The sequence below is a fragment of the Pithys albifrons genome, chromosome 1 (assembly GCF_047495875.1).
Source record: "Pithys albifrons albifrons isolate INPA30051 chromosome 1, PitAlb_v1, whole genome shotgun sequence".
NCBI lineage: Eukaryota > Metazoa > Chordata > Aves > Passeriformes > Thamnophilidae > Pithys > Pithys albifrons.
This window is the reverse complement of record NC_092458.1, coordinates 19615641-19641700: the sequence shown is the minus strand read 5'-3', so window position 1 is coordinate 19641700 and position 26060 is coordinate 19615641. Positions and strand designations below refer to the sequence as shown.

Here is a 26060-nt window from a genome sequence, read left to right as displayed (position 1 = left end):
TTCTGGTAGTCCAGCAAGTAGCAGAGAGCTGGAGTCAATGAACCTTACAGGTCCCTTCCAACTTCTTATGGGTTCCTTCCAACTTGAAATATTCTGTAACTCTATGGTAAGTAAAGTGATGTGTGACAAGTACATTACAAGTCACATTGCCTTTCTGGCACAGTAACACCAATCACCTATTTTTTCCAATCAATAAATGGTTTAAGATATTTAAAACAGATGTAAAACATTCATAATTTTCAGATAAATATGAAATCTTATTCCTTTTTAATGACACGAGGGACATAAAGCAGAACAAGAGTAACACAAGAAAACCAATCTATTTTATTTCTGTCAAGTTAGTATTTAATTTTTAAACAATTTTACAAAACAACTTCAGAGAACTGTACCTCTTACAGTTTCACATTAGTTACCATGGCTACTGAAAACATACAAAGCATTTAAAACTTGTTTTAACCCGAAGCTCTCATAGTTAATAGTTTTTGTAAAGCTTCAGCTGTAACTGAACACCACACTCAAAAGCATCAAAAAGTTATAGGTACTTTCCATTTTAAATTAGTAATGCCAGATAAACTATCATGCAACAGTACAGCACTGCAAAAATATTTCAATAAATTTACTTTAGAAAGCGCATACCTGAAATTTACAACACTGCTTGTACATAAAAGCCTGTAAAAAAAAATTTGTCAGCAAAATCAGTAAAGACGTCAACACTTGTATTAAATAATACTTAGCAGACTAATAAACCATACTATTTGAATAAAACCTCTTTAGAAAGGTTGTGGTGATATAGTCATGGAACACGTTTGTATTATATTACTCATAGTCTGCATGGAAATGTCTATGGCAGTGACACCTTCTTTGGCACAATGCCCTTAAAATGAAAGCAAACTGACCACATGTACATAAGGTAAACACATATCAAGGCACACTCATAACACAAACTCCGCGATGGCAGTGACAGTAATGACCTCACTGTATGTGTACAGATCATGCTTAAAAGCTTTTGTTTTGCAGCATACAGCAATAAGAGATGTTTGCCAAATCCTTTAGTAAGAAACAAACTCCTGCACTTTCAAAAGCACACCATAAATGATTGCTTCGTTCAGAGAAATTTTCAGTATTATGTCTTCTGTCATCAGTACCAGGTAAAGGTGGAACTGAAAAATCATAGCAAGCACATAAACTTAATGTACTCTGAAGAAGTAAAGTTAAATTACAGAAAACAAATTTTCATTTTTCCAAAGTTGAGAGTTACTCATAGTAGTGTAAACAATGACTTGTTTTACCAAGAATTCCACTTTCATTTGTAAATCCAAAAAAAAGGGAGTCTTGGAAAAAGAACTGAGTAACAGTAGTTGAAATGCAATGAATTTTAGCAAAAACATTAAGCAGGCTCCTAGCATACATCCCAGAAATGTCAAAGCTTGATGGTATTTGTGGAAATATGTGCATCAATCTAGCTTCTAAAGTTCTTCCTAATCTAGCAGTTACAAATAAATTCAGAACCAAAAAAATCTGTTTTCCAATGCAGTAAGTTATTAATTAACAAAATGTTATCTGCAGTACATTTGTAACCTATCAGGAAATGAAATGAGTAAGTTAATTGACTTCTGGTTTTGGAGGAGAAAACCATTTAAATCAATTTAATTGAATATATGAGCATTTAATTCAATACTTATATCTGAAGAAGCTGGATGTGTTATTCTGAAGACTACTTTTAAATATATTTCTGAAATCTCTTCAAGCTTTTCTTTTGGGAGGTGTGAAAGAAAGAAGCAGATGAGAGAGAAGTAACCAAAACCTTTATCAGGTCATATTCTGCACTACGTGTATTTTTACAGCCGATTTTATCAATTTCTTCTCTCAAAAGTCTGTACTAGGAAGACACATCTAATATTATGGGACAACAGCAGTCAGACCACTTCATAAACTACTAACATACCCAACATTCAAAACATTGAGTGCTGCAATCAAAGACTATTTCTGGAATTACTTGGGTGAATTTCTAACTCCTCCCTCTCACTTTTTCTCTCACTCTGTTCTCGAACATTTGTAATTTCTTCATCTCTGACATCAGAGCACTGGAGTTCAAATTGCAAATATTGGTTCTTTCATGAAAAAAAGAAAAAAACCAACCATAGAACATACAGCAATTACTCTGAAAGTAAATCCAAGAATGAGGCTATTTTACATACTTTTGTCTTCTTATCACATAACAGACTAAGTGCATATTTCTGTCTTTTCTAAAAGACTACTGAAATTTGAGTTATAAAAGTGAACGTGAAGAATTGTTTTATTGCTGTCTCTGATGACTGGCATCAGCACTCACTTTCTGCAGTCCTTGTCTCTTCAAATTAACAATAGGGGTAGTAGAGACAGACGCTTGTGATTGAAGCAATTCAGCAACAGCTTTCTTTTCAATAAACTTAGCTATTTCATCTTCTAGAACTTTTTTCTTCTCTTCTAATTTCAGTTTCTCTTCTTGATGCATTAGTATAAGACATTCAAATTTAGTCCGTACCTATTTATAAAAAGGACAAATAATAACGTTTCCAACTAGTAACACAAGGTGGTGATATCACAATATAAAAACCCTCCGTAAATTAACAGTAAAATCTACCTCAACTTGTGTTAATAGTCATAAGAAATTGAAATTTACCCAAGCTGATAAGACTGAAAAACAGCAATCCACAAAAATGATCATTCATATCATACCGTTCTCATGAAACTGGGCTAAAACACCCACAGTACAGGTAGAAAACACAGAAGGCACTAAGTTAATACTATATTTCCTACTCCATTTTACTGTATCTTTGTTATATCAAAAATAAGGATGACTATGGACATAAAACAATTACCCAAAGACAGATTAAATCAGGATCTGTCAAGTAGAATATACTTCCCTAAAACCAAGTGGGCAGGGAATCATACATACTACAGTTACATAGACATGTATTTTCATATATCTGTATATAATTTTCATATGTATACTAATCACATTTAAATATTAAAGTGAACACACAATAAAAGTCTGGTTGGGAGAACTACTGGGGGCTGCAAGAAGTTGACTATTTTTCTGCAGTAATTGTTCTTCGATTGTTCTTTTGACATATTCGGGCATTTTAGTCTCCAGAAGTATTTTAACCAGTTCAAACGCACAGTGAAATTATGCCTGATAACCAAAGGATACTTCATTCTTCCTCACTTCCCATCTCCCCACACACAAATTCTCCTAGAATCCTGCTTCTGTATCCATCTATATTGGTGTAACTCAATCTGAGTGCAGCTACCCTGTTGCAGAAATCAGAGAGAGTTATTTCTATCTTCTGGAACGAAGAAGAAGAAATAACCAAGACTATAAACATAAAAGGATTCCTGTTCTACATAGCAAAGGTCTCATACTTTGCAGGGGCACCTACAAGTTTCCTCTAAATGAAGGATGTGAAAGCAATCTTAAATGCAACAGAAATTCCTGTTTGCCCTTAGTTTCCAAATACATATACAAATACAGCAAGAATATAGGACAATGTTCTTCAGAAACAGCTGCGTAATCACTTTCCCACATCAGGAACTTGGAAAAGGAAAACTAATATCCATAACTCAATTGCAACAAGCAGGGTTCACAAAACACCTCACATAAATCATAAAATATGAAAGAGTATTACAGATGCTTTGTAAGACTTGCTGAACCTACTTTGAACATGGCCAAGTATTCTTCCAGCTGGACAGTCTTTTACCACAAAGGGCTGAATCTAATTTTTTTCACCACAAGTAGCATGGGGATCTTAATAAATTTAGAAAATAAATATTAAGCCTTCTTCTTATTTAAAACGTGCACCTGAGCACCTCACAAAAACTGCCACAGCTTTGCTGGGAAACTGACGTACAGAAAAGAAGATTAATAAAAATATACAAGTTTTCAATTTCAATTAAAACAGTGTTTGAATATAAATATGCATGACCATGACAGGGTCTGGCAGAAAGTAGATGAGAAGATCCTGTTTTGCTAGACCAGCTTGACAAGACTAAATCTTCAACAACGGATTCAAGAAATATTCTATATCTCCAAACAGTCTTAAGGCAGCAAGGAATAGATGAGATTTTAAAATCAGAAGCATAGCAAACCAACAGAAATACCACACACCACATTCAAACCTCTCAACATGAGGGTTGAGCTTAGGTTTAATAATTGAATCTGAAAGTCATAAAAATATACATTGCCCACTCTCTGAAAAACAACTCATGGCATTTTCTCCTAAATTCTTTGTTTTTATAGAGCAATCTATGTTTGAAAGGCACCCACTGTGCTGCTATGGCATAGCAATGTTTCTCAGCATACAGCTAGAGAAGATGAAGAAACACCAACATTATATTCATCACCCTTCTACTTCACTGGATCAGCTCCTACTCTATAGACTTGACCCTGCTGTCCACCAAAGCCTTTGGACCACAAGTTCCCTCCTTCCAAAAAAAAAAAAGAATGCTATAATCACTGACACTGGAAAGACCCTTAAGATCATTGAGTCCAACCATTAACCCAGCACTGCCAAGTCCACCACTAAACCATGTTCCCAGGTGCCTCATACACATGTCTTTTAAATACCTCCAGGGATGGTGACTCCACCACTGCCTTGGGCAGCCTATTCCAGTGCTTGACAACTCTTTTGGTGAAGACATATTCCCTAATATCCAATCTAAACCTCCCCTGATGCAACTTGAGGCCATTTCCTCTCATTATGTCACTTGGGAGAAGAGACCAACCCCCACCTCACTACAATCTCCCTTCAGGTAGTTGTAGAGATCAATAAAGTCTCCCCTGAGCCTTGTTTGCTTGTGCCTAATCAATCTGCTAAACCAATCAATCTGTGTAATCAATCTGCTTTTGATTTCAAGAGTTACTGTCTTCAAAATGTTAGGAAATTATAAATATCAACCAGCGATTTTGTTTAGAACTGTCCTCGTTCAGCAGGTGGGACCAGTTATCACTGTGTGGGGGTGATCAAAGTTGTGTATTCTACCCCCTCTATTCATTCCCCAAGGACAATGGACCATTAGCAGCAGCTGCCCAGGGAGTCATTATCACCTTCACACCCAGCCTGAGGGGGCGTGGCTGCAAAGGGGCCATCAACGGTTCAACAATACCCCCTGGCTGTTGCAGCCCTGATTTTGGTGGGTCTGAAAGACCACCTTACAAGTTTCATTTTCACCTTACAAGGACATGTTTCCAGCCTCAACCAATTGGAGTCAGACCACCGCACCTAGGGCGGGGTCACTTAAGGTAATATATACCTGTATTTTTGAATTAACTTGGGATTTGCTTGAACATCATATTGGTGTGTGCGATCTCACTAGAGCCTGGTCGGCAACACCTGGCTCCCAGAGTTAATCACCCATTGTGTGAGTCCCTGCCCTGGGGGAGGGACTGGGTGCTCCCTGAGGGTACATAAGTGGTGGGTAAGAAGACCTCAGAAAAACTTCTTGTCGGATCCAGAGGAGCAGCAGGACCTTGACAGGAGGAGATCACCGCTCTCGATCAGACTATGACTGCCACTCTCGACCAGACCACAGCTATCACCTGCACCAACAGGTTTCTCACTTCCTTTTGCTTTGGACTTGGGGGAACCACGTGGGTCTCAGCACAAGGGCAAACAAACCCCTTTGGGTTTGTGCCCCAGGACACTGGGTTGTACTGCTGAGTTTTGTGAGTTGAAAGCAACTTCCCTTTGTGTCAGTGTAATTATAGTAATATCTTTCATTAAATTGTAACTTCGACTTATAATCTCTCTTGTGGTGAGTTCATTTCCCCTGATGGTTTGCCTTTAAACCAGCACAAGAACTTAACATTCCAAATCTCAGTGAACAAACTCAAGGCAACACACGTTTACCTGTTGCTCTGCCTCTTTCAACATTGCTGCTTTCTCCTTCACTCTCTGCATAAATTGTTGTTTAATCTCCTCCTCTTTTCCCTGCAGTTCAAGGTAGAACTTACGCCTCTTTTTCTCATAGGCTTCCTGTAGACTGAAGTCCAAAAATGTAATCAAGTTTCCAGCACACTGCTTTATTCCATTTGGAAAATCAACAATCTAGAAAATTATTTAAACAATTAATATTCATCTGAAATATTAATTTTACAGCTTCCCAAATAAAAATTCATACACAAAACCAAACAGAAGCAAGCCTCTTATCTTTCTATTTATTTATTTATGTAAACAACCCTGAGTAAAATTATTTATGCTAACAGCTCCTGGGAAAATTACATTTCAAAGTAAATACAGCACTTTAGGCATCTAAGGTTCTAAAGACTTGAGTTACACCTTTCTGACTCCAGCATGCATAAGCTTCTTCTGTAAGTTGCTTACTAATGAAACACCCTCTCCCCCTGGACTGAATTGCTTTGGAAATCACAAAGACAAAACTAAAACAACAATTTTCTGCGTTTGGCATAGCAACAACAAAATTACCCCAAAAGTCTTTGCTTTTAGGAGGTTTGGAAAGGAAGGAGGTATAGTTCACCAGGTCTTAAGCCAATCCTTTCAACATTTACTGCATCTGTTGCTCACAGTAAAACACTTTTCAGTTTATCTGGAGGCTGTTTCACTGCTTCTCATTTAGCACACTACAAAAATTAAATTCACAGGTTCTCTCATTCTGGGTTAGATCTCCAAAATTTGAGTGTGCACAAAGACATTTGCACATTTGCAACATTTAAGTATTATAGCCAATTATTTAAATAATTATTAATATAATTATAATAATAATAAATTTAATAATAATATTTAAATAATGCATTCTAGTGAGGCTTTGGAGATAGGGATAGTGAAGAAAGTCTAAACTAATCACACACACCAGCAGTACCACTTACCTTTCTACAGAAGCATAGCTGTGACATTCAGTTTCTCTGTCTGCACAAGCATGGAAAGCATGGAAGCCTAAAGATGCAAATCAAATAAGTTATGTTCATAAATAAAGACTCTGAAGTGAATTCAGCTCTCAGTGGAACACAGTGTTGGTGCACTTCGAACAACACAGGTCTGTACATAGTACTTCACAGTTTGTTCAATTACATTTTTTAAAGCTTTCAAATTTGAATGTAACACTTGTAATTTTTTGCATAACATTCAAGTATCAATTAAGATTCATCAGAAAAACAAAACAAATTAAAAAATAAAATTAAAGGTTAACCACTGGCAGGTATTTCTAGCATGATGCCTTGACTACCCAACTACTTAAGCTGGTACTAAGCAACTCTAAGGTTGCAGTAGATCTAAACAATTACCATTTTTCCAGTGGAGGCACGAAACACAGGTATTTTGGATGTAGTTCAATCTTACCTTAAGACAGTTAAAATATTTATCTGCAGCTGGTCAGATGAACTCCATTCCCAAGCGACTTCTTAAAGAAAAAGTCTAACATCCTTTTAGATATCTTATTTCTTTTCTTAGAAAAGAGTCATATCAGCCTTCCACTGCACATAAACTTTATTCATATTACCAAATCCTTCCTAGTTTTCTTTCATCATCTTCAAAACAGACTGAAAACTAAACAAGTTCAAGAACTGCAAGGTCTGAATATCCCAGTTTCAGGGAGCAATAAAGTGTGGAATTTATGATTCCTCACATACTGAGAAAAAGAGGTGCTTATGTTACAATTATGTTTAATTGCAGTTATGATGAAGAACAAATTGTAATTATGATGACAGAAAAAACAACTAAACCAGAGAATGAGTAACATCAGAGAATCTAAATATGCAAGCACGCTGCCTGAATATCAATCCTTGGCTTCTTCCAAAATGTCCAGCTTCAAAACACTTGTAATCCTCTCCCTCCTTGCAAACACCTAACCTAACTATGTGTGAGCATATATTTAAAGTTTGTTCTGCTAGAAGTACTCTTCATGTCTAAATTTCTGTTTTCAACTATTCCTGATTTTTCCATTCAGAACATCTCAGCAATTATCTCTCACCGAGAATGGCCTAAAATTTGGAATTCGTGTTCCTAATGGACATTACTGGACCATCAAAAAGGCAGGACTAGACCATGACCAAAAAAAAAAAGCCTGTCTTTACTTTTCAACTACAAAGAAAAGCAAATCCCAATTTTAAGTAGTAAGAAAATATAAAAAAAAATCAACATTCAGGATTTTATTTCCAACCAATACTGCATAAACCACATCCCAAATACTCCGCTATCCACTGACTTCATTACTTCATTCTTAGAATGTAATTGCAAATGAACAAATAAAAAAGTTATTATGAAACAGCTTCACAAAAAATAGAGGATTAGGGAACAGGTATTGTTAAAAGTGTACACAAGACAGTCACTTCAGGCTACTACTACCTTTATTATCCTTTCTCATACCTAGTAATAAAGATGCAAATATATTTTTCTGTTGTGTGCTGAATCCATCTCTTTCTACGTCTCCCATAAAAAAAAATCTAATTTTCCAGCATGTTTTTTCACATGTAAGACTGAAAGCCTTTATTATAGAGGTCTGCCCACAACCTATCTCACAAGGCAGTTAAACATCCAAGAAGTACTGATTTTGCTTTGCAGTGGCATGAAATTTTGGATGAATAAACTACTGTTGTACTTCTAAATCCAAAAGAACAGGAGAGGAACTTCACAAGCAGCTTCACAACATTCTAAAAAAGGCAGGGCATGTCACCTACTCAAGTGTCAATGTTCAAATACTACAAACAGCCAATTATTAAAGTCTAGCAAAAATTTTCTAAATTTAAATAAAATAACCCAATTCAGGTTAGCAAATATGTTGACAGCTACATCACAGGCCCAAAATAAGACTTTTCAACATGCATTTGATCATTATTTACACAAGCAGCATGAAATTTTAATAATCAGGCATATACTGATATGCAATATTAATTACACTTTGAAACTACAGCTCTTAGAATCCATGTGTATATATTGTAAACACCTTTAAGGACAACTAGGATGACAATTTAATAACACATTTTTGCCTAGAACAACTGGATAGTCCCTATTCTGAAAGATACTCAAACATACAAGCCATCAAAATGGGAAGCACTGAACTTCCTCTAGTAAAAAGATATTTTCTATCACATGGCTGAGGATGACACTTTTTTTATTGTTTCCTCAGTAGCTTTATGAAACATCTTATGGGTAAGTGTTGCAGGTTTGGCTTAGCTGTTGCTAACCTTGGACTGGTTTTCTTTATCCCTCCCAGAACTTTCCCAGCAAAGGAAAGGAAAAAAAACTGAAAAGAAACGCACTCTAAAGAAACTGAACTGAATAAAAAGAATAAATTATATTTACTAACATTTACAAACCACACTATATACACAATACATAGGATCCCACTCCCCAGGGGAGAGGAGAAGGGAGAAAAGGGGACTGATTAGCCGGAAAATAGGGGAGACACCAACCCAACCTAAAGAAACCGAATGAATCAAAACAAACAGAATTAAAAACCTCAAGGAAAGGGAACAAGAATGAAACAATCTAACCCAGGACAGGAGAACCACCAGGGACTGGAAAGACCAGACTTCAACTACCTCCCTCCAGCTCCTCAGCCAAAGAAGAGAAGACAGCCCCCCAAACCACTCCCCCACTGGTACGTGGAAGACACGTGTGAAATACTTGTAACTTTCTTAGATATGATAGTTACTGAGGAAGTCATGGGTCAAACCATTACAGTAAGGCTGCATTAGACTGCTAATTACACTGCATACAGATCCTCTGAATTATCTTTCCTTTTTGTAGTATCATAAAATGTCCCTCACAAAACACCAAACACCTTCTCTGTCAGACCTCAGTGTCATTCACTCTGCCACACAACTAAGGAACAACACCCACCCTAGTCCTGCTTTTCTCCTCCTATTGCAGTATGTCTGGGTAAAAGTTTGTTTTTCCAAATGCTTGTGGAGTATTTATTCTCATCCTTCCAAAACAATTACATTTTCAATAGATCCGATACCAAAACTAATTACTAAGTGTACTTTCTTGCCAAAAATCTCTCAATAAACCTGACATTTAGTGGGCCACACATCAAAACTACCCACCAGAGGGAACTCAGCTCTTCTGAATATCCACAAAGCAATAAATTTCCAAACCAGCTTCTGAAGTGTAAAATACCAGGACATTCTGATACAAACCGACCATTTTAGACCATTAGTAAAATGCAAACTGCATAGGGGTTTTACAAAGACAATTCTTGTCTTTGTGGAAGACAGTCTGTGGAATGACAGTTTTTATAATTTAACTGCTTATCTTGAGACGGCTGTACATTGTGACATTCAAGCTCAGAAAAGCCAAAGGTACTGCAGTCAATACTGCCATGAACAAATTGCTAAAAAAAAAGCTTTCCTTGGACAAAGATAACAAGACAAGAGCTGTTAACATATGTTCCTAAACCTAAACCAAATGAAATGTCTATGGTTAATTGCAGTTGGTTTTAAACCTCTTTCACCTTTGGTTCCCTATGAAAAAGGTATATTCCTTTCTTGTTAAGTCAAGAGAATTGTTGAGAGATCACTGTGAGTCATGGTCAGGTCAAGATCATCTAAATGAACAAATCGGCAAATGCGCCTTGACATTAAGACTTCAGAAAAAACTGTCCACATCCACCATCTTCTATGTAAATCTTAATGAGTATTGTTTGAACAATATATAAACCAGACCTAGTCAAAGTGAAAGAAATGGAGCTCCATTTCTACAGGTTACAGTAACTGCAATTGACTTAGAACTTCTGTGCAAAGAACCAGTGAAAGCAAATAATTTAAGCCATGAAAACCAACTGTTTGGAGGGAAGCAATTTATTTTTACCAGAACAGAATGGGTAAAAACAGTCTGATCAATAAGTAAAAACAAGAAACAAACAAATCAATAGGTTCCAATCATTAGGAGCTCTTATTAATGCAAAGTATTATTCTCATTTAAGTCAGTATTTCCCACCATGACTATGCAATAATAGCACTTTAGTAAACCATGAAGGCTTGAAAACTCCTGAAGCACCAGTTCTTCCCAGTCAGGATTCTGAGCAATTACAAAATACAGTCCCATGTGTAACAGAAAAAAAAGGAAGCTAGAAGAGGGAGATGATAGAATTGGAAATAAAGGATTATACAATTGGACATAGGAATTTTAAATGCTTCCTGCAGAAAGCAGCTGTACTACATGAAACTGAGTATCTCTAACCCACTGTTTAACTATCCTTTGGAATCCTTTTTTAATTCCCTACAGTCTAGCAAGAGATATCTTGACCTGAAAATGCTGGACATTTGTTATTATGGCAGATAATATGGGAAGCCAACAGTGTAATCACTGAATTTGTAAAAGGTTTTGTTCAAGTTTCGGCTGAACCTTGAGTTCAACCAAAACATTATTCAGAATCAGACATTCTTAACACAGAAAGTAAAACAGAATGCTAACATATAATGAAAATATATTAAAAATTAAAAAAATACATGTACCTGAGGAAAACAGACATTCCTCCTGAAAAAAATTTAAATCTCCATGTTTATTATAAATAAAGAGAAAAGTTTCAAAATACAACTGGCTTGCATGTCTTTAAAAGTAATGCTCATTTAATCCCACATACTTCTCCATGAAGGTAACTGCATGAACAACAACATTCTTTGATTTAAAAAAAAACCAAACTGTTTTTTCCCTCACAGAAAGCCCCTTTTGTGTATAATCCCTGCTCTGTATTGGGTTGATACAGTCAAATGTGAACAGATGCTGAAAGCAAGTTCTGCACATGAAGTCCTTTACCTGACTGGTTTGTCCTCAGGGCCAATGTCTCTGAAACCTATTTCCTGCAATCTGCAGCTTCGGTACAGCTCGTAATGTTGAGCATGAGTCTTCTCTCTTAAGTCTTCCATATTTGCACAAAGACCCTTGCAAAGCTTTGCAGTGTCACAGTGACTCTCATTTTCCACTGATCAGTAAAAAGAGAAAGATTTTATTATTATGCGCAAGTACCAAAATAGTCAAAATACACTTTAAACAGCATTGAGATTAATTTATTTTCTTTACTAAGTATACTTCTAGGGAAAGGTATATCATTGTTTATTATACCTCTTACACCTTCTTATAATTTCTAAAATATACACTGAAGTGCTGAAGAATTGTAAGTACTGGTGAACATGTTCCAATATGTCCTGATTTCCTGTTTGAGCTGAACACCACCTTTCTTTTTTACCCTCTTTTTTACTGACAATCATAGAAGTTTGAAATTTGGTAGTGCTGGAGGCACTGCCACCATAATAATCTACCCAAATACTACATCCCATACCTTGATTCCAAGGATGCATCCGTGTTGATAAAACTACCAGTTAGCGCACACCTCAAGTCTATGTGCATGATTGGGCTTCGCAAACGCAGATTTGGGCAGGGCTCTCCCCACGTGGGTGTGCCCTTCCAGCCTGCACAGTGGATTTTTTAGGTGAGGCTCAGCGTGCGCAGAACTGGCCCCACCCTTTAAGTCCTGAGGTTCATCTGCCACGGCTGAGTGAGCTTGGACAGTGACAGTGAAGTCCTCAGGACTAGAACCTACAGCCCTCAGTATTGCCAGGAGGTCTCCCATCCAAGTACTAACCAAGCATGACCCTGCTTGGCTTCCGAGATCTGATGGGATCAGATGTCAGGGAGGCATTTAACTGCCCTACACCTCAAGTACTTATTGCTCAACTCCTTAAACTGTTGATCCAAATTAACACCAACAGAACAGCCTCTGGTGTTACTGATCAATTTTTTCATATTTCAACAACAACAGCAAAAATCTCATTAAAAAATCTTTTGAGAATTCATTCACCTTTTACAATGCCCCAAGGGTACCGACGAGCTCTCATCATTGTGTTTCCAATTTTCACTTTTTCTGTACTTCCTACTACAGCGAATGGCAAATGACCCTGTAAAGAGTCACACCAATAAAGTCTCACTTCTCTGTATTCTTAACATTCAGAAATAAACTAGTGGGGGAAAACACCATTTCAGGAAAATCCAACAGGCAATTTCAAACCAAAACCATTTAGAAGAGATCAGTAGCTAGTTACTATCATCTAATACAAAACTCAAAAAAGCAGGAGGAGCAGTTGATAGACAACTACCCAGATGGGTGTGCAGCCAATTCAGGGGAACCTCAACAGGCTGGAGAAATGGGCCAACAGGGATCTCATGAAGGGGAAATGTGACCAATGCTAAGCCCTGCACACCAGGAGGGATAAACCCATGCCCCAGCACAGGCTGGAGGCCAACTGTCTGGAAAGGCACTTAGCAGAATAAGACGTGGGCACAAGGACCTGGTGAACAACAGGGTGGACCTGATTCAGCAGGTCTGTCCCAATGGCAAAGACAGCCTACTACATTCTGAGCTGCATTAGGGATGAACATCAGCAGCAAAACAGAAAGCTGCTCTAGAACATATGACTCGCATTCAGTCAGAATTCACATCCCCAGTAACAGCCACGTATGATCACAGGTTGCAGCCCATGGTATGGTTACTGCTCTGGGCTTGGCCAAATGGCCAGAAACACCAGCTGAGCACTGACTGCCTGTGTGCTGACCCACAACAACTGACCAAATAAAAGGAGCATTACCTAGAAAACAAGTCACTAGCAGAGCACAGAAGAGGTAAGTAACAGCCCACCACTTTTTCCCACAGCTGAAGGACCTGTCACTGACCAAGAGCTGCACATGGTCACTCCCAGGCCAAGTAACAGAGACTGGGACTGCAGAGCCACGTGCTCTGGCACAGCTGCTCCTGCTCCCTGCTCTCAAACCCCAGTACACACAAACACATGTTCATGTGCATCTACAAACACCTGCACGTGAACAGCAAACACAGAGTGCTCAAAGCAAAGTCATCAAGATTCACAGGCTTAGTTGAAGCTGGCAGCTACTTCTGAGAGGATCTGAAAGGACAACAGAAAATAAGCCAGAATTATATCTGACTTTTTCATCTGCAGAGAAAAATTGTTCTAATTTCAAATAAAAGTACTAAGTAAAAGAAAAAAAGCAGGCAGAAGACTTGCTATGATAAAGACCAGAGAAAACTGGAGACACGAGGCACCTTCTCTAATAGATGTAAAGTTGTGTTTGCTGAGGAAAAGAGCAAAGTCAATGTGTCAGTCTACAACAGTAATTATATATTAATTATCCAGGAAATAGAAGAAGTTTTTCTGCATGAGAACCTCTTTTTTGTTGCTGAGTCAGAAAAGAAAAACCAAATGGCATCAACTGCAGAGGGACTGGAATATTTGTGAGTAGGGAAGGAAAAAGCCAAAACATAAGAGCTTTTAAGGAGAGAGAAAAACAAACAAACAAACTTGTGACATACAGACTTATAATCTTCAAGATAAAGGTGAAAGCAACTGCATTAATCAGCATTAGAGAGTGATGCTTTAGTACTGAAATATCAATGTTTGCGTCATTTACTTACGTTCACGATGGTATTAATTTCAGAAATGGTTTCATCATCAGTTGGAAACGTATATCTGGATGCCATTACTAACTAATTCACTCATTATTTTGCTCTTGAACTCCTGTAGCTCAGGTTTAGAACTGCTGTCTGCTTTGCCTATAATTGGTATAATGTTCACCTATTAATGATATAAATTATATGAAATGTGTGAGATTTCAATTCTGAGGTGTCAACTTTTGTAAATTAACTTGTTTTCTGATAATCTCAAAATTTCCCCCACAGCCCAAACTTTTCCATTAACTGATACCAAAGCTTCACAAACCATGAAAAATATGTTTATGGGCATCATTTAACAAAATAGCAACAGATTATTTAATAGTCTTCCTTAAAATTAATTGAATAAGAACAAGGAAGGAGGTCTCATACAGGGAAATACTCAAAAGAACAGTAATGCCTCCTTATTAATTAAGCATCATTATTTATATTTCTACTAAAAAACCAGATTGTTTTAGTTTACTGCATCATGGTTTGGGTGTTAAAAGAAAGCTGACAGTTTACATACACAAAGAAAAGGAAGCTGGCTACAAACCCTGCTCACCCCAAACCTCCTTGGGTTCCCTTCAGCTAAAACATCTTCACCTCACCACTGCAGTAAAGAGTTTCTCAAATATCTGATGTGAGCAGAGGAATGACAAAGACTGAGGAATCTCACTTATCAGACTTTATGCTACTTTATCCAGAACTCAAAATTCAGTTCTACTAAACTGCCCTATTTCCTAAGATAGCTATGGCAGTAACTTAGGAAGGTAGTAGATGAGAACTTTGTCTTAAAAATACTGACATCACTCCCAAAATACACATTTTTCAGAACTAGATTCAATAATGAATGCCAATATCCAAATATTTTGGAAGAATCATACAAATAATTCTTCCAGATTTCAGAAGACAAGAGTTTGACAGAGTTCCTTGACCACAGATGCAAAAAGAAAAAAAGAAATACCCCCCCCTTTTTCTATTCTTTTGATTATTCTGTCTGAATGAAAATGCCTAAGCATGATAAAGCATTATCAAGAATAGATTTGAAAGGGGTACTTTTCAAAAAAGACTTTTGTCTAAAGCAAAATGTCCAAATGAAAAGGAAGCAAGACAACTCTGCAGTGTGACGTCCAAGATTATACAATGATAGTTTTTAGATATGTAGCCTATGCAACCGAAGCACATATTGGATAAAATATAAAATCAAATAAAATGCTGGAATATATTTTTTAATAAGTGAGTACAGGTAGGAGTAATTCACAGCTTCCATCAAATTAGCTGAGGGATATCAGTTTAGGTTTTCTATAATATAACTCTAAAAATGGATGGAACACAGAGTCCTAAATTAACCTCTACTCTGTCTTTTCAACAGCAAAGTTTCTTAAGCACTCTTTAATTAGGAGTTTCTCAGAAACAAGCAACAGAGAAAGACTACTGAGGAGACCAGTAAGAAAAGCAAGATCATCAGAAACTGTGATTACAGCTGTCAACACTGACATTGCATCACAACTACTGTATTAAAATTTAAACACATAAAACTTATGCTGACTGTAGATAAGCAAGCAACAAAGGGGAAAAAACATATATTTGAAATCATTATTGGTTGCAAGAGCAAGCTGATTTTAGTGTATCTCTATGAATCAATATAAAAATTTCCAAAAATTGTTTCTGAAAGAAAAAGCCAAAACCAAACCCACAAAGTACACTCATGTGATTTCCTGACTTAACTGTGGAAACCTGGATACAATTCTGCAACAATGAATTAAAACTGCAGATCTCCTAGCTGAATAATCACCATTCTCAGCAAGAAAGGATACAGAAACAGATTCCCTTAATCTGTGAATGAAACCTGGCTGGTCTGTAGCGATTCTGTCCTAAGCAAAACTACATGATTTTTCAATGTCTAAAAGCTACAGCCCAAATCCTTAGCTAGTAATCCAGCTTATAATAGAGGAAAATTAACTAACCACATATCCTCTGGTTTTTTTTCTCCCAGGATTAGAGAGTACACAATGACCCTATCCTATTCCAAGAACCCACTCTACGCCTGAGCTGTGTAATATGGTCTTGTTTTGTACCAGGCAGACCATAACAAAAGCACACAGTGTACACTGTGGTGGCTTTAGGAAGAAATGAAGGCAGCTTTTGACATAGATTTACACATTCGATGTGGCTGTACCATCTTCTCTTCGAGAATCCTGTACTCAGCAAATGCACCCAGGGATTTCCAAATCCTAGGAAATCTCAAGTTCTTAACTGCCACTAGGAGAATGCAGTACTAAAAGCACCACAAACACATTCCACAGTAAGATGGAAGCCAAACTATGTTAAAGTATATACTTTATAAGCAGTTAAAAGTATTTACTTTTTCTGTGTCTATATTTCACTAGTAATACCAGAAAGTAGAATCCCTTGCAAAGGCACAAAACAATTAAGTTACACATGGTTTATGTTCTCCCAGGCACCCAGCAATAGGACAAGGGGACATGGGCTCAAGCTCTGCCAGGGGAAATTGAAGTTTGACATCAGAAAAAATTTCTTTAGAGTAATCAGGCATTGGAATGGGCTGCCCAGAGAGGTGGTGGATTCACCATCCCTGGAGGTTTTTAAACTGAGATTGGACATGGCACTGAGTGCCATGATCTGGTAAATGGACTAGAGTTGGACCAAGGGTTGGACTCGATGATCTCGGAGATCTTTTCCAACCCCATTGATTCTATGATTCTGTGTTCTCTTTCTGCCAAAGCAGAACTAAAAATATTTCCAGTAGGTTTCTAGAAGCCAAAATTTCCCAAAGCAGAATTACTTCCAATTTATCCTGATGGAAATATTCTCTCGGGATGCTGGGAATCATGGGTCTACATTGTTTTCTTTTGAAAGAAACAATGTTTTAAAGAAAGTTTAATAAAGAGAGGACACAACCTAAAAAACAAGTCTTTTTGTGGTTTAACACAACCACCAACTTCAAAACTCAGTTCAGAACATGCTCCACGAGACTGTCCTTTTTTCTAGAGTAGTTCCATAAATGTTTAAATCTGGCATAAACCAACAACAAGGCACACAGAAGTGATCCCACTCTCTCCTACTTTTGTCCCACCATACATTCCCTCCACTTGCTCTCTGCTAATGAGAAAGTTCAAAACACAAAACATATCCACAAACAAAACTGCAAAAATCCCAAATGTGCTCATCAGTCACAAATGAAGACTAGACAGCTGATATAATCCTTGTTATCTTGGAGAAACATCTCATGAACAACAAAATGCAGAAAGAAAATTTAGCAAGGAGGGGCTCCAACAGAGCTCAAAGGAAAGGGCTGAAGGCACGGCAAATGCGTTTAAGTTTTTAAATATCTCAACACTTCAAGAAAATAAACCCAAATTATGTAAAGTTTCTTAAAATAGGTTAAACATTTAGTTTCATCTAGTTAACACAGCCCTATTAAAGGAAGAAAGGTAAGGATTTAGAAAGTGCAAGTAATTATACTAGAAACTGTCCTAGTTCAGCAGCTGGGACCAGTTTATCACTGTGTGGGTGTGACTAAAGCTGTCTATTTACAGCCTCTGTATCATTTCTCATGAACTGTTAATAATGGATCATTTCCAGCAGCTGCCCAGGGCACTCCTGACCCCCTCAGGCTACAAGCTGGTGTGAGATAACAGCTGTGGTAACTCCCCTCCAGGAAGTCGTTAGCACCTCCACACTTAGCCTGAGGGGTCACATCTGCTAATGGGCCATCAATGATTCCAAAAATACCCCATGACTCATAGAGTGAGATCACCCATTGTGGAACTCTCTGCCCTGGGAGAGGTACTGGGCATTCCCACCTGGACCTGAGGGTATGTAACCTTTGGGGTACTTCAGGTACCACTGCTTGGATCCAGACATAGGCCAGAACCTCAACAGGACTCCGACTGCCACTCTCAGCCAGACTGTGACCACCATCCTCACCAACAGGTTTTCCTTTCCTTTTACTTTGGACTCAGAGGCACCACATGGGGCTCAGCACAGGGGCTAATGAACACCATTCTGCTTGTGCCTGAGGGTGCTGGGTAATACTTCTGGGGTTTGTGGGTTAAAACCAATTTCTCTTTGTATCATTGCACTTTTTGTAACATTTTTATTAAATTGTAACTCAAACTTCTAATCTCTTTTTAAATTGGGTTCATTTCTCCTGGTGGTTTACTTTTAAACCAGCACGCTGCTATTTTAAAGCTTTCTAAACAAATAATGACATTAAAACACTACTGCAGCCATGGATGCAACTATCATGGTAGCTAAATAAAGAACGTATAATTTTCAGTTCTTCCTGGAGATAGGCTTCAAATTGTGCATCTATATAATCCAATACTGGCTGATAGCTGTAGGAAATAAAATTTAAAAACCAGAGATTAGCTACTCCTAAACAGAGCCAGACTAGCAAGCGAATTTTCTCTTGCATTATTCTGTGGATTTTTCCTTTATGTGTCAAGAGACTGCTTAAGTAGAGCAGAAAAGTAAACGTAGTCTTAATTTCTGAAAAGCTACTCAAAAAAGAATTATGCATCTAATACAGATAAAACATTTCCTACCTACCACTGGTGAAAAAAGCTCCATAAAGCTAATTATGATTACAACCCATCTTCCCAAGTGATGTTTTAAAATTTTTGCCATCAAGTTGTGGAAATGCAGAATTCTTAGCTATAAGGAAGACACTGTAAACTCTTAGGTACAATACAAGAAAAGAAAGAATATGCAACTAATAGTGCCAAGGACAAACTTTATCTGCTGATGATGAAGTACTGTACATGAGAGAGCTCCTAAACAATAGGGGAAAACTGAAAATAAAAAATGTTAAGAGAATAATGTAAATCTAAGTACAGTCTAAGTGTGCTTAAAACCAGATCATAATCTCCTTTCAAAAAGAAAGTGTTACAAGATGTAGAAGCAGCGCACTGGTACATTTCCTCTGCTACATGAAGTTTATAAACCACATCAAATGTTATCAAAATTCAGAAGCAGCCATTACACACAAAATTAAAAGAACAAGACAACTGCTATGCGTGTACGGCCAAACTTTGAGAACAAAGATTTGGGAAGGGCTCTCCCCACATGGGTGTGCCCTTCCAGCCTGCACAGTGGATTTTTTAGGTGAGGCACAGCGTGCACAGAACTGGCCCCACTGTTTAAGTCCTGAGGTCCATTTGCCACAGCCGAGCGAGCTTGGACAGTGACAGTGAAGTCCTCAGGACTGTCACAGCACCCGGCACTAACCAGGGCTGATCCTGCTGAGCATCCGAGATGTGACGGGATGGGATGGCAGGGAGGCATTGAACGGCGAGGGGATGGTCCCACTGAGACTCAAACTCAGGTCCTTGGGATTCGGAGTCCAGAGTGCTCTCCTTTACACCACGGGACCTGCTATACCACACATCAAAACCTCTTATGGTAATACCAATGTGTACCTGCCTCTTATTCATCCCAATCACTAGCAGTAGCTATTATTCAATCATATCATAAGCCACAGCTTTCATAATAATCTTAATGTGACTCTCTAACGTTTGTTTATTATTACCACCCTATAGGCACTCAAATAGCATGAATTCTTACAATTAGAGTGAAAGAAAATCTGCTGAGACAGCTCAGTACTGTAAAATCTTCAATTCATAAAAGTAGAGACTCAAAAGAAGTTCTGAAAGACACCAGTGCCCTACCTCTACATCTTCGACTAAGCTGTCCAACATAAAAAACAAAGGCCTTCAGTAATCCACATGATGTTACTTCCAGTTTAAGGTCTTCAACATGTTCCAATCAAATTCTTAAAAACGCTACAGATCTAATCTATAGAAACTGCTGTACTTGATCATCTGCTTGGCTATTTAAAAAGCCTCCCATTCACCTCGCAGCTTCCTCCATTCCAAAAGGAACTATTGCAGTTTTTATGTACATACATGTACAAAAGAATATATCACAAGTCCTATGGGGAGAGGCTGAGGGAGCTGGGGTTGTTTAGCCTGGAGAAGAGGAGGCTCAGAGGTGACCTCATCACTGTCTATAACTACCTGAAGGGAAGTTCTAGCCAGGTGGGGGCTGGTCTCTTCTCCCAGGCACTCAGCAATAGGACAAGGGGGCACGGGCTCAAGCTCTGCTGGGGAAAATTTAAGTTGGAGATCAGAAAAAAATTCTTTCCAGAGAGAGTTATTGGAATGGGCTGCCCAGAGAGGTGGTGGATTCATCATCCCTAGAGTTTTTTTTAAACTGAGATTGGACGTGGCGCTGAGTGCCATGATCTGGTAAATGGACTGGAGTTGGACCAAGGGTTGGATTTGATGATCCCGGAGGTCTTTTCTAACCCAATCGATTCTATGATTCTATCCTATGTAATAAAGGGGCAGAGTTCATCTGATTTATAAAGTAATTTCCTAGATGAGAAGAAAAACATGTTTACTTTGGCACACATTGAAAACAGTTAACCGTATGTTTAGAATATATGTAAGACAAATACTTACTGCAAAGCCCAAAGAAAAATCAACCTGCAATCAACACTAAAGCTTCCACATAACACTGCAACAAGAGGGCCCTTACCTATCTCCTTTGTTCATCTGGTCACCAAATCCCATGGTATTTACAATGGGCAGCTTCAACAGAACATTACTTTCCTGAAGTTCGTAAGTCTGGGTTCTAAGTTGCTCGCTTGGCAGAAAATGTGTTGATGAAGGGTCCTCAAAATTGCTGTTAAACAAACTGTTTATCAAGGCAGATTTCCCAATTCCAGTTTCTCCTAAAGTTAAACAAAGGGTTGGAGAAGACATTTTGCAATCAAATAAATATGTAATAAGCACAAAAAGCATTATCATGGGAGCTGAACAAATTTACACAAAAAATTCTCACCTGATTTCTCCAAGCAAAATGCATTCCTGCATTCCTTTAATCAGCACTAAATATCTTTTAGTTAATTGTTTTCATCCTGCACATTAGGGGAAGTTACCAGCTAATGAGTAATAAACAGAACAGTCTCCTGACACTCTGGTTTCCTTAAAAGTGTGAACTAATTTCCTACAGATTTTATAAAGCTGAATAGCTAGCTGTGAAAACAAGAGGTTAAACAAAGGGGTTTTACGAATAAGGGTAAAATACTAGATCAAACATTTGGTAGGTATAGGAACACTTCAGTAGCATCACACTGGAATTTTGGGATTTCTTTAATCCGAAGCTCTTTCTTACAAGTCTAGTCCAGTTTACTCAGAAGAATCCAAAAAGCTGCTGATATACAAATAAACTCATGGCATCCATTTTCAACATTTTTGGTCTTCACATTGTTTATGAAAATGCTAAATATAAACCCAAAGAATGGATACAAATAAGCAAAGCTAGGGGAAGGAGTGGAAGAGTCAAATTACAGTTCATGCTTAAGATTAAAGAAACTTTAATTTAAACAAGTGAGTTTAAATTTCAGTCACTTCCTAAGAATGAATATAGTACTAAAGCCTTAAAATACCCAGATACGACTCACCAATGCAAAGAATGTTGAAGCAGAAGCCCTCACTGATGGATTTCTTAATCAATTGGTCAGGCAAACTATCAAACCCAACATGCACAGACAAGGATAAAGTTTGATAGCCATCATTTTGCTACAGAAAAATAATGTTAAAATGTTAGTGATTTGCAAAGCAATTAGCAAGTGCAACAAATTAACTTTACTAGTAAACTAGAACTCATTCCTTACAATTTACATGCAACATAGAACAGCCAAAGTCTGAAACAAAATCTGTCAAATAAACTTTATTCCATTATTTGAGAAAAATGAAATTTACATGAATGAAAGAAAGCAGGCAAGTCCAACTGAAAAAGTAAACTGAAAACTGTAGAGAGAAAATACATCACAGTTGGTTTGCTCTTAAAAATTAAGAAAAAAAATTGAAATACAATTTTAGCAACAAAATTCAAAACAGAGAGCATAATCAGAGGAAGATGTATGTTACCAAACAGAACTCATTCTGAAGAGCTGGAATTGAAATTGCTATTTATGTAAAATAATACATTCTCTTCACGCCAGAACTCTAAGAGATAACATCATGTAGGTTTTATTAGAAATATCTAAAGGTGCACATTCCTTTTCAAACATCAAAGCTAGCAATCTAGCTTTATGACATCAAGGCACTGAGCATCCTAAAAACATGTAACACTAAAAGGAAGTAGCATGGTTCATACAAATAAACTATTTTCAAACAAGCATTCCCTATTAAAAGTGTGAAAGATGACAAGTCCATGCTATTCTTTCTATTTCCAACCCACATGGAATTGGAAACCATGACTGATTCCTGGAAATATGACAAAGCCAACAGTAGGGAATTTTAATTTAACACTTAAAAGCCCATGAAAGTGGCACCTTTTACAATAGGCATGCATAGCAAGTCTCAGAATTCTTGTAGCTAAAAGGATACAGACATTTCTCGCAGTACATACTCATCCTCCGTTTGATTTGCACAGGACTCCCCTGTGTGAGAATACAGACTGCACTGCACCAACAGCACCAACTCTCATTTCCATTTTAGCCTAATTTAAGAGAAAATGTGCACACCAAGTGAACAAATTGAAGGAAAATATGACCTCTTTGGTCTATAAACAAAATAAATGTACATTCAAAGCATGTCTGAAATTTCTCAAGGTATTCTACCAGAGGGAAACTACTATTAAAAGTGGTAAGGAACACTGAAAAGTGTCAGTATCCTGTTCATTTAAACACAAGTGTATCTGAGACAGCAGAAGCACATCTAAGAACTCTAGTTATGCAGGCTGACACTCACACCAGCTCCATTGCCACCAATATAAGACAGTTCTGCTAATACAAATCATTCAGCCTCCACACCAACAGCCAGGGCAAGAGGCTCAGCATGACTATAGAAGGGAAGCCTTCCATTTTCATGTCACCAGCCTAAATCCAACTGTGCTGGGCTACCCTCAAACCCTCTGCATCCCCATTTGCTACTCTCCAAGAAAAAAAAAACCTACCAGAAAAAACTTGATTTCCTTCTGAAGGCCAGGTGTTAGAAACATAAACTACATGTTGGTAGAATCACCTTGCTAAGGTTTAGGGCTTGGCATGCCTCAATGATCTCAGACCCAGCGGCAGGTTAACAAAGCCTGGAGAGAAGGATGTACTACTGATAGTGGACACAAAGAATGCAAAATTTACAGGCCACAAGGACGCTTGTCAGAATTCCCAACAGAAGAAAGAAACTAACAAAGCTAATTTTGCAACTGTGCTGAAATCATGCCTGGTGGGGCAAAACATAATTCTGGCCAGAGGAGATCGTGACCATCAACTCACAGCCCACCAACTCAAAAGAAGAGAAGGGTTGAGCATGTGGACTAAATTAGCATGAGAAGTAAGGAAATCATTTCAGGATAGAAGGTAGGCCGCTAATTAGGAATATTGTTAACTTGTAGCCAATGAACCATGATTTTTTTGTTTGCTAAAATGTATAAATGGTGCATCTTCCACTAGACCTGGGTGCTCCAAGTCCCATCCAACCTGGCCTTGAACACTTCCAGGGATGGACCACCCACAGCTTCTCTGGGCAACCTTTTCCAGTGCCCCACCATCATTCACAGTGAAGTATTTCTTCCTAATATCTAATATCCTATATTAAGAAACCTACCCTAAATTATGAAATGTAAATCATCCTGAAAAGTAAATCAGCTTACTAGCCAGTCTCTTCAAGTTAGTATCTGTTGCATGAGGTAGCTTAATTACATCTTAATACTACCTCATCCAACTTTATCCAGTGAATAACTCAAACCTTGTCATCTGGACTGCAATATTCCCATAAACACTTTCTGTTTCTCACTGCTTTCTCAGAATTCATACTTCCATCAAAATAGCACATAATATAGAAAACTTGAGATGGTCTAAATCACACCTCACTCCTTCTCTCAGCCCCTTTTTAAAAGACTGATAGTGTAGCTAATGCACCTGGATTTCTGAAATTCATTACACTGGATGTGGCTCTGAGCAACCTGGTCTTGTAGAAGGTGTCTCTGTCCACAGTAGGGCGCTTGGAACTAGATGATCTTTAAAATCCCTTCCAATCCAAACCATTCTATAGTCCTATGATTTAATTAAACATTTTGGTGTATATAAAGTCATCTGGCCCATTAAAAACAGCATGCAAAGAAAACTCGTTGCCTGAGACAGCCTAACATTTCAATATATTCTTTCTTGCAGGAAGAAACTAAAAAAATTAGTTATCTTTTAAATTTGCCATGTATTTCGGACTAAAACTGCACAACCCCGGGCCATTCCACAGCAAAAGCAGGGTCTCAGACTACATGTGTCTTTCTGTATAAGCCTCTGCAGAACCAGACTGGCAGTCCGGGCAAAAAAACAGCTTGCCACTGGGCTCATAGAGATGACTGACATTTGCCCTCCAAAACCTCAAGAAAAAAGTAATCAGTGTGTGCTTAGGCAGAAGACGGTCCCGGTAGCCGCAGGAGCTGCACAGAGGCCTTGGGAAGGATGTCTGGGCATCAGCCGCGAGGGTGGGCATCACCACCTTAGTGTGCAAAGGCACACCCGCCCTGAGTCTTCCACTACCACGCAGAGGTGTGGGCATTGGGGAACTAACGCTCCAGTACCGACGTGTGGATGGGCTCGAGGTCCTCAGAGCATAAAGCTGGCAGCTCTGCCATGACGCAGAAGAGATTCTTCAACAGGCAAGATTTCATGTATGTATGGCCAGACTTCGTGAACACAGATTTGGGCAGGGCTCTCCCCACGTGGGTGTGCCCTTCCAGCCTGCACAGTGGATTTTTAGGTGAGGCACAGCGTGCGCAGAACTGGCCCCACTGTTTAAGTCCTGAGGTCCATCTGCCACGGCCGAGCGAGCTTGGACAGTGACAGTGAAGTCCTCGGGACTGTCACAGCACCCGGTACTAACCAGGGCTGACCCTGCTCAGCATCCGAGATGTGACGGGATGGGATGGCAGGGAGGCATTGAACTGCGAGGGGACGGTCCCCACTGAGACTCGAACTCAGGTCCTTGGGATTCGGAGTCCAGAGTGCTATCCTTTATACCACGGGCCCGCACCTGTAACAAGCCGAGATTTCACTTGCTCCTTGAAATACGCAATACGCCGCAGGAGTGGTACGGGTGACAAGTTCATTAGCAATAAGTGTTCCAAAAGTCTGGCAGCTTTGGGAACCCCACGGCGTGCGGCGGGAGGGTCCGTTCCCCGCACGGCCCCGACCCGCGTCCTGCCGCGGCCTCACGGGCGGCCGGCACGGCCCCAGGGCAGCCCCCGGAGCCCCGCGGCGACGACAGCTCAGCACAGGCGCCGCTTCCACCGCTCCGCACGGTGTTACCGCCGCCTCCTTCCCCTCCTGGTGCCGGCGCTGCCGGGCCCCTCCGTCCCCTCAGCCGCGCCGGGCTGACCCCCAGTTCAGGGGGCTGCTCACCAGCCGCTCCCCGCACCCCGGAGGGGACTTACCGCGTGCCCACCGGCATCGGAGGCGGCCATGGGAGCGAGGAAAAGAAGGATAGAGGGAGGAACGCGGCCGCCGCTGCCGCCGAGGGGCGAGAGCCCAGAGCCACGCGGCGGGGAGGAGCGCGGGGAGGGGCCGCGGCCACGGCTCCGCTGCC

At 39.0% G+C, this 26060-nt stretch overlaps 1 protein-coding gene across 1 annotated transcript; it reads right to left on the bottom strand.

Moving 5' to 3' along the window:
• Positions 1 to 301: 301 nt before the first annotated feature.
• SEPTIN10 (septin 10) lies at positions 302 to 26033 on the bottom strand. Its single transcript, XM_071549538.1, is given in 11 exon segments — positions 302 to 2111; positions 2333 to 2524; positions 5889 to 6021; positions 11754 to 11919; positions 12796 to 12892; positions 14422 to 14470; positions 14472 to 14581; positions 18683 to 18800; positions 21004 to 21199; positions 21932 to 22049; positions 25909 to 26033. Coding segments are annotated over 11 exon segments (1347 nt in total). The 5' UTR covers positions 25939 to 26033; the 3' UTR covers positions 302 to 1973.
• Positions 26034 to 26060: the final 27 nt, after the last annotated feature.